Below are 9,592 nucleotides of genomic sequence, written 5' to 3'. Positions count from 1 at the left end.
TTTTTTGGTTGGTAGGCTATTAATTACTGCCTCAATTTCAGAGCCTGTTATTGGTGTATTCAGGGATTCAACTTCTTCCTGGTTTAGTCTTGGGAGGGTGTATGTGTCCAGGAATTTATTCATATCTTCTAGATTTTCTAGTTTATTTGCGTAAAGATGTTTATAGTATTCTCTGATGGTGGTTTGTATTTCTGTGGGATCGGTGGTGATATCCCCTTTATGATTTTTTATTGCATCTATTTGATTCTTCTCTCTTTTCTTCTTTATTAGTCTTGCTAGTGGTCTGTCAATTTTGTTGATCCTTTCAAAAAACCAGCTTCTGGATTCATTGATTTTTTTGAAGGGTTTTTTGTGTCTCTATCTCCTTCAGTTCTGCTCTTATCTTGTTATTTCTTGCCTTCTGCTAGCTTTTGAATGTGTTTGCTCTTGCTTCTCTAATTCTTTTAATTGTGATGTTAGGGTGTCAATTTTAGAACTTTCCTGCTTTCTCTTGTGGGCATTTAGTACTATAAATTTCCCTCTACACACTGCTTTAAATGTGTCCTGGGATCACTCTTAATACAAATTGTATATCAGTCTGAGTTCAGTCCCGAGAGAGAAATACAGTAATTTGAACGGGGAAAATTTACTGTAAATATTAACTACAACAGAAGTTTCGAATACCAAAGGATTGGCTAGTAGGAAATAAAGCAAACTCTAAAGAATATAGGATTAGCAGATTTAAGGAACAGCTTTAGGGCCGAGATAGAGCACTCTACTTCCCTCCCCTCTAAGGCTGAAAGCCAGACCTTATTGGGAAGGACACAGCCATGGCTTACGGAGGAGTATTTATGGTACTGCGCTGGCAGAACTTGCTGGAAATTTGCCTTCTGGAACTTGACAAGAATCTGCCCTCTGGGGCACCAGAGAAGCTTCACAGTGATGTGACCAAGCCCCTAGGTACTCTGCTGCAGAACCACCCAAGATGAGTACCAGGAGAAGCTACTGGCCACCTTGTCCTGCAATTACCAGTTACTGGATAAGCGGCATGTGCTTCAGGAGCCAGGCACTGGAGAAGCCACCCACACTGGAGGAGCCTGATGCTGGAGAAGCCATCTGTGCACAGGGAAGCCTGGCACACTGCAGGGGCAAGCCCAAGGGAACCATGAAGCAAAGTCCTTTCCGTGTGCAGTGTCTCTCCAGCACCCTCTACTGACAAAACTTAAAATCATGTCGGCTAACAAAAGGGAAAATATTTTAAATGCCCAAGTCTGTTTTCAAAGAGTAGAAATGAAAGGTGTATTTGGAGCTGAGAAGCAATAATTCAATTACTGGAGCAGCGTGTCTTATTTTCTGCAATGTTTCTCTGCATATCCAGAGTCAAATTTGGTGTTCAATAATATTAACTGTGTTTATTAACTCTTGGTGAACCCTTTTGCTTTTTCCTTTTTTAGTCCTGATTTTGCTTTAGGCTTGGCCCAAAGCAAGTTGTAATCCTCTATTATAAGTTATCTCAATTTCTTTTCGGGAATATCTATGGTAGAACCTTAGGCATGTATAAAATATTAAGTTTGCCTTCCAAAAGAATAGAGTGTTAGCTAAGCTGTCAGGCAGAATTCTTCTTCTATATGGGAAACCTGGCTTGTTCATTTTTTTTTTCATTATGGTAAAATAAACATAACATAAAATTTACTATTGCTACAGTTAAGTGTACAGTTCAGTGTAATTAAGTGTATTCACATTGCTGTAAACAGTAACTCCACATTTTCCCATCTCTCCAGCCCCTGGCAGCCACCATTCTGTTTTCTGTCTCAATGAATTTGACTACTTTAGGTATCTCATATAGGAATCATACAGTATTTATCCTTCTGTGACTGGCTTATTTCACTTAGCATAATGTCTTCAGGGTTCATCCATGTTGTGACATGTGTTAGAATTTCCTTCCTTTTCAAGGCTGAGTAATATTCTTCTGTATGTGTACATCATATTTTGCATATCTGTTCATCCATCAATGAACAGTTGATTTATTTCCACCTTTTGGCTCTTGTGAATAATGCTGTAGTGAATGTGGGTGTACAGATACTTGTTTTAGTCCCTGCTTTCAGTTCTTTTTAGGTATGTACCCAGAACTAGAATTGCTGGATTATGTGATAATTCTGTTTTTAATTTTGAGGAATTGTTGGGCTGTTTTCTGTAGCAGCTACAATATTCTGCACTCCAACCAGGATGGGAGGCCCAGTTTTGATAGTTGTCAAATTTCCTTCAAGTTTTTCATCCCTACAAAGAAGCCAAGGTCTTTCATAGCTCCATAATCTTATGATGCTGTAATTAGGATATAATGCTAACATGTAATAATTAAACTGTAATACCAATTCTTTGAATACAGTAGCAGTTCAGAAGGATACTAGTGCAGTCTAGGACCACTGACAGGCTTCCTGGAAGAGATAGGACTTATGCAGTCCCTGAGGGAGTGATAGGACTTAAAGGATAGACAGAAAGCACCAGGCAGGCGAAGCAGCATGTGCACCAAGAGCAAGTAATTGTACAGGTTGCAGACAAAAAGACGAAAGTCTCAACTGCTGTTCTAGTCTAATTGGAGCCAGAAAGGATGAGAATGACGCATACCAGATGATCACATGATCTGATGTTCTTTCCATCCTTGTTAGAACAGTAATTTGACATAGGTATTTGAACCTGTAAATGAAATTCACAACCCAGATAACCTAGTAATACTTGTGAGCTGGTAATGTGGGTGTGCCAAATCCATGCCAGTAGTAGATACAGCCATTCGGGAGCGCATTATTTGCTTCCATACTTGGAGCATCTAGTAGCCTCAGCCACATTTTATCTTTCATGAAGTGAACCTTTCTAAAATGTTTATTACTTTCTTTCATGTTATTGATCTCACATAGGAACCAATAGTTGGAAAAAGTAACCACTCCTTCAAAATATGAATATGGAAAAGTAGATGATTATTGAGACACGGTAGATTTTTATTTATTTATTTTGAGACACAGTCTTGCTCTATCATCAAGGCTGGAGTGCGTGGTGATCTCAGCTCACTGCAACCTCCGCCTCCCAGGATCAAGCAGTTCTCCTGCCTGTCTCCCGAGTAGCTGGGATTATAGCACACACTACCGCACCCGGGTTTTTTTTTTTTTTTTTTTTTTTGAGATGGAGTTTCGCTCTTGTTGTTCAGGCTGGAGTGCAATGGCATGATCTCGGCTCACTGCAACCTCTACATCCTGGGTTCAAGCAGTTCTCCTGCCTCAGCCTCACAAGTAGCTGGGATTACAGGCATGCACCACTACGCCCTGCTAATTTTGTATTTTTTTAACTAGAGACAGGATTTCACCACGTTGGTCAGGCTGGTCTTGAACTCCTGACCTCAAGTGACCCACCCGCCTTGGCCTCCCAAAGTGCTGAGATTATAGGCATGAGCCATCGCTCCCAGCCGAGACAAGATATATTTTTATTTCACGTGTAGAAAGTTGGGCTCTGCGTGTATATTTAATGTTTTGGTTTGTTGGTGATGGTGGTAGTTTCTTCTGAAGAGGCAAAAGGAGCAAAGGATTAAAGCAAAAGAAACTAACAAGAAGAGAATAATGGTGATATAATTTTGAAGATACCCTAAAAAATAGTTTTCTGTTACTGTTTTAAAGTATTTCCTAACAAAGAACTGTACCTTTTGTTTTTCAGACTGCTCTGGCACATTTAGAGTCTCTTGCAGTGGATGTTGAGGTGGCCAATCCACCAGCCAGTAAGGAAAGCATCGATGGTCTTCCAGAGACCCTTGTTCTTGAAGATCACACTGGTAAGGGCAGAGTTGATCTCAAATGTTGAGGAACACATTGCACATTTAAGTATATTATCAGTGTACCTAGATGATTAAATATTTGTTTATTAGAACCAGATGCTTACAAATTGACCTAGTATAAGAATATTTTTAATTTTCAAGTGATAGACTGCAACAAATGTTCCTTTGTCAGCTTTTTTACAAAAGCAGTATTTATTAGATTCCAAATTGCCAAGTATTTGACAGAAATGCTTGCCAATTAACTGATCAAAGATTGGCTCTTTCGTCTTTCAGAGGTATCTTCTCTGAGTATAATATATTGCTTTTCAGTTTTATTAAAATTGAACTATATGTGATTGATCTAAATTATTTGTTGTTTTCAGCTATTGGTCAGGAACAATGCTGTCCAATCTGTTGCAGTGAGTATATTAAGGATGATATAGCAACAGAGTTGCCCTGTCACCATTTCTTTCACAAACCTTGTGTCTCAATTTGGCTACAAAAGGTGAGTGATAGAATAATTAATTTAAAATTTTAAAATTTAATACTTTAATAGTGTCTTCTGCAAGTGAATAATAACAGTATCTCTTTTTTTTTTTTTTTTTTTTGAGACGGAGGCTGGCTCTGTTGCCCCGGCTGGGGGGCAGTGGACGGATCTCAGCTCACTGCAAGCTCCACCTCCCGGGTTCAAGCGATTCTCCTGCCTCAGCCTCCCAAGTAGCTGGGATTACAGGCACCCACCACCACGCCCGGCTAATTTTTTGTATTTTTAGTAGAGACGGGGTTTCGCCATGTTGGTCAGGCTGGTCTGGAACTCCTGACCTCAGGTGATTTGCCTGCCTCAGTTTCCCAAAGTGCTGGGATTACAGGTTGTGAGCCACCATGCCCAGCCAATGGTAGTATCTTTTAAACCTGTTTTATTTAGCTACAAATTTGTAGTACTTTTTAATTCATTGTTAAAAACTGGTTGCCTTTAATGATTACAAATCAGGGATAATATGGAAGTATTTTATTTTATTAACATTGTCTAAAAACAACATAGCCAACAATAACATGCTTTTAATCATTTTAGGAAGTGATTAAATATCTGAAAAATTATTTTAGAATAAAGCTGATTAGAATTTTAATCATAACCTTGAAATTTGGTGTTTTCAAAAGTATCTCAAGCAGAGAAGCCTTTGGCACTACTCAAAGTACTATAACAATATACAGCTATTCTGCTAATACGGGTTGGTGTTTCTGAAATGTATATGAAAGATATTTAATAACCTACCAAATAGCTCCTATTCCAGTTTTTATATATTGCCTTCAAATACTTGCCCAATAAATCTTAAGCATATTTGAATTATTTAAATAAAGTGAGTGTTTTACTTCAGTCTTCTCTGTGAAGTCTATTTTTTTGCATAAAGGATATTTACCATCCAGCTCACTAGGAATTCCCAAGTCACTTTCCCAGATTATCTACTTAGGAATACAACTATCTTTTTCCCCTATAACCAGTGCTTTTTTTCTCCTTCCCTTTTCCCTTTGCTTTCCTTCCTTCCCTCTTTTTCCTTTTCCTTTCTTGCTGTTCCTCTATTTCTATTTGCCACTTCATTGTTCTCAAAACTCCACTTAAAATCTCTGAAATCCAGTTTAGAAATGTTCACTGTTATTTTATAAAATATCTGTATATGAGATAACTCATAGTGCCTGGCAGGTAGTAAGTGCCCAGTAAATATTTTACAAATCAGATGAAAGCTGTTATTAGAAATTAGAGATTTTTTATTTTATTAACAACAAAATCACAAATACAAACTTAGGATGCAAGTTACAAAGACGAGCTAGCAGTCTTTAGTAAACAGCATGTGCTAACATGTACTATTTGAAGAGTAATTGCCTGTGTAGAGATCATGTGTGTCTCAAGTCTCATGAGACTTCCTGGCGTTCTGGATTGAGGTATAATGCTGGATTCCGAATTAGTTTTAAAATACTGTTTTCCTTGCTCTCTCCCCTCTCCCAGAACATAATTTGGGAAATAATATTTTAGGTGATTTTTCTTGACCTATTTATCTGGCATTTTATTAATACAGCCTAGATGGCTGTATTGTACAATATACCAACCTGTAGGGTTTTTATAAGAGTTAAAGTAGGTAATTCGTGATGATTTTAATATGGTATTTGGCACATAGTAAACATATAGTGTAGGAAAAGTAATGGTAAACTTATTACTAATGAAAATTAGAATTCAGTAGAAAATGACTTTTTCAGTGTCTGTACATGATGGTGGTAGTAGTGAAAGTAGGTGTTATTAAAATTAGTGGGGAAGCAGAAAATGCAGAGCCACCAACTCTTAACAATATTGAGCGTGGCTGAGTCTGTGAGGTCCATTCCCTCATTTCTTTCCACTCCCATACATTAGACCTTCAACCTTTGTTGTCTTAACTACTATTGTAGTTACCTACTTTATTTCCTTACTTCCTTTAGAGGTACTTTCTTTTCATTTCTTTTTTATTTGCATAAATGTGCAGCTTTGTCACATGCATAGGTTACGTAGTGGTCCAGTCAGGGCATTTAGGATATCCTATCACCTGGATAACATACATTATACCCATTAACTAATTTCTCATTATCTTCCCCCCTTCCTACCCTCTACTCTTCCAAATCTTCATTATCTATCATTCCATCATTAAAGGCTTCTTATGAAATATAGTTCTGATCATGTACTTCCCTTCTCATAAAAGAAAGAGAGAGACCTCCAGTCACCTGTGGAATAATCTGAAGCTTTAATCTTGACATTCAAGACCTTCTGTGATTTAGACCTCAACCTGTTTCTTCAGATTTACTTTTCTGTACATTTGCTTATGTTTCTATACATTTGCTCCTGAAGTCTGGCATGATTTTTCCCTATACCATCTGTAAGATTAGATGATATAGGTGGGTGCAGTTTAAATTCCACCTTTTCTGTCCTTAATAAATTCTGTCTTTAAACTCCCACGATAGTTTCAGAGACTTAAGAAGCAGTGTTTTGTGTGCCTGCTGTGTGTCAGTCACTGTCAGATGATTCCTCTTTAATGATTCATGATCTCTCCTTTAATCCTCACAGAACATTAGGACTTACTGGTATCTTTATTCTTGTTTTCTAATGATTGTTACTTGTCTAAGTTTAAATAGCTAGTACATAGTTCACCAAGACCACGCTCATCTATTTGACTCTAAAATGTTACTGTTGGGCCCAATCTATATGGCAAGTACACAATAAATGTTTGCTGAATTGAATTTTTTTTTTTTTTTTTGAGACGGAGTCTCGCTCTGTCACCCAGGCTGGAGTGCAATGGCACGATCTCGGTTCACTGCAACCTCCGCCTCCCGGGTTCAAGCAATTCTCCTTTCTCAGCCTCCTGTGTAACTGGGGCTACCAGGCGCACGCTGCCACACTCAGCTAATTTTTTGTATTTTAGTAGAGACGGGGTTTCACCATGTTGCCCAGTCTGTTTGCGAACTCCTGAGCTCAGGCAGTCCGCCCACCTCGGCCTCCCAAAGTGCTGGGATTACAGGCATGAGCCACCACGCCCGGCCTAAAATGAATTCTTAAACGGTAAACATAATATATGTTATACAGCCTTGAATTATACTTGAGACTTTGCTGTAACTCAAGGTAACAGTCTCTTCAGTCTTTCTCCTGTCAGGAAATATCTTAGTGTGAAGCCTTTCCTGCTTTTTTTCTGGGGAGAATGTTCCCAAGATACAGTTCTTTGTCGCCTTCAACAGCATGATCTCTTCAGCCTCCCTTCCAGCAGGGAGTTCTCTTTGGGAAAAAGACCAGATTTGCAAGGGGATAATCTTTTATCAGATAATGTAGCTCTATAATCATCCATTGGTCCTAGAATGTTGTACTCCTAGTATAACTGCTTTCCCCTCCCCACCTTCCCTCCAAGGTCTGTGGCTGATTGTTTTGTCATTTAGAAGGCACCTAACACTCTTACCTCTTTTTGGAAAGAAATGTCATGGCTTAGAAAGAAAGTCTGAAGTCCATCTGCTTTGACATATCTGTGCTACCCTAAAATGGGGCTTTAATTTGCCATAGATCTACATTAATTTACCGTAGACCTTCTTTAATTCACACCAAATCATAAATGATAAATAAATCATAAATGATTTGATGTGAATTAAAGTAGGTCTGTGGTTTCTCTAATAAATGCATAATAGACTAAATAATGATAATTCCGTTCAGATTATTGTTGAAGCTAAATTCTGACCTCCATGCGGACATGTGCCATGATTCTTTGCTCACCCTCTGCCATTGCATCACCGCTGAGTTTAGCAGCTCTTAATTAAAACTCACTAAATGAAGGAGGATTAATGACCTTAAAGATATGAACATTAGTAAGAGACATTGTTTACCCTCAAAGAAATTAGAGTCTGATTGGGCACAGAGGGAATAGTATGAAAATAATGTCTTTCTGCATTGTGTGGATTTGAAGTTTATTTTTTGTTGTTAAGATATTTATTATTGGGATAATGATACTGTTTTTTCTTTATTAAGTTATTTATGTAGCAGTTAAGATGATTCTGGTGGCTCTTAACGTTTTTTTTTTTCTCCAGTCGGGAACATGCCCAGTGTGCCGCCGTCATTTCCCACCTGCAGTTATTGAAGCATCTGCAGCTCCTTCCTCTGAGCCTGATCCTGATGCCCCACCTTCAAATGACAGTACTGCAGAAGCGCCCTAAACCTTAACAGTTGAAATGAGATCAGTGTATCGAAGTAAATCTGCAAATTCCTTCTAAATCTCATGTGCAAATAATTATATATAAATATATTTAAAAAAGCTATATATAGTATATGCCATAGTTTAGAAAGAATATTAACCTTTCTAAACTAAATTTAGGTTTGCAGAAAGTATTAAACATTTTCAAGCTGAATGTTGAGACAGTGCATCCATTTTCTTTAGTTGAATATGTTTGTATTAATTGTAAAGCCAAGCTTATCTGTTGACTTCCTCCAGAAGAAATAATCATCTGTGTGGCATACGTTACTGGCTTTGTCTATAATACTGCCACTAAGTGATTATAATTAAGCGCTCCTGTTTGCGTCAAATGTTAAGACTGTGTTCACAACAGTAGTAAAATTTGGTTTCATTTGGAAATGAAACAAATTGTAAAGTATGCTTTTTCACTAGTCCCTTTGGTTTTGCTACGCCATAACCTCTTGGTTCATATGCTGAGAAATTTTTCAGAAAGTCCATTTTTGTTTAAAATTGGGACTTTTCAGAATGCCAAATGAAGTCTAAAATTCTGGCCAGAACATTACAAAAGTTTTAAATCTTAGAAGTAACTCCCCTATGAAACCAGTGGATGTGCTTAACATAAGGTTAGTAAAGCATACAAAGAATCTAGTGTGCTCAGGGCTTGGTACAATGAGCTGAATTAGATGGCCTTATGAAACCCTCTCTAACCTCATCCAACCTGTTTCTCCTTGGTAAAAATTATACTTGAAGGCCCAGAACACTCATGGCACATTTGTTTAATATTGGATATAGTTAGTTTAAGGTAATTTTGCTTCTACAGTATTTTGGGAGGTCTGAAAACTTGCACAGGGTCATCTTTGTAATTATATAACCCCAAACTAAGATGCACAGTGTCTCCTTTAGGTAATCACACACAGTAGAAGAGTATGTGCAAACATGGACATAATAGTTCACTTACAAATGTGATTTGATGTTAACACTAGAGAATGATGACTGTTAGAATATCACATTTGAGCAAGTAAAACAGTAAAGCACATAGTGAGTGTACGTCCATCTAATTGGTCCATTGATAATTTAGTTTGGGCACATG

The 9,592-nt window shown here is 37.8% G+C and overlaps 1 protein-coding gene across 1 annotated transcript in view; it reads left to right on the top strand.

The window, feature by feature from the left end:
• The window catches only part of PJA2 (praja ring finger 2, E3 ubiquitin protein ligase), an 81,050-nt gene extending 72,264 nt beyond the window's left edge, over positions 1-8,786 (top strand). Inside the window, exons 9-11 of the mRNA XM_011998206.1 lie at positions 3,679-3,793; positions 4,159-4,280; positions 8,360-8,786. Coding sequence (XP_011853596.1) covers positions 3,679-3,793; positions 4,159-4,280; positions 8,360-8,485 — 363 coding nt within the window. The 3' untranslated portion in view covers positions 8,486-8,786. The remainder of the gene's footprint in view (positions 1-3,678; positions 3,794-4,158; positions 4,281-8,359) is intronic.
• The last annotated feature ends 806 nt before the right edge of the window (positions 8,787-9,592 follow it).

Source organism: Mandrillus leucophaeus, unplaced genomic scaffold (assembly GCF_000951045.1).
Source record: "Mandrillus leucophaeus isolate KB7577 unplaced genomic scaffold, Mleu.le_1.0 Scaffold560, whole genome shotgun sequence".
NCBI lineage: Eukaryota > Metazoa > Chordata > Mammalia > Primates > Cercopithecidae > Mandrillus > Mandrillus leucophaeus.
The sequence above is the reverse complement of the archived record's forward strand: the minus strand, read 5'-3'. Positions and strand labels throughout refer to the sequence as shown.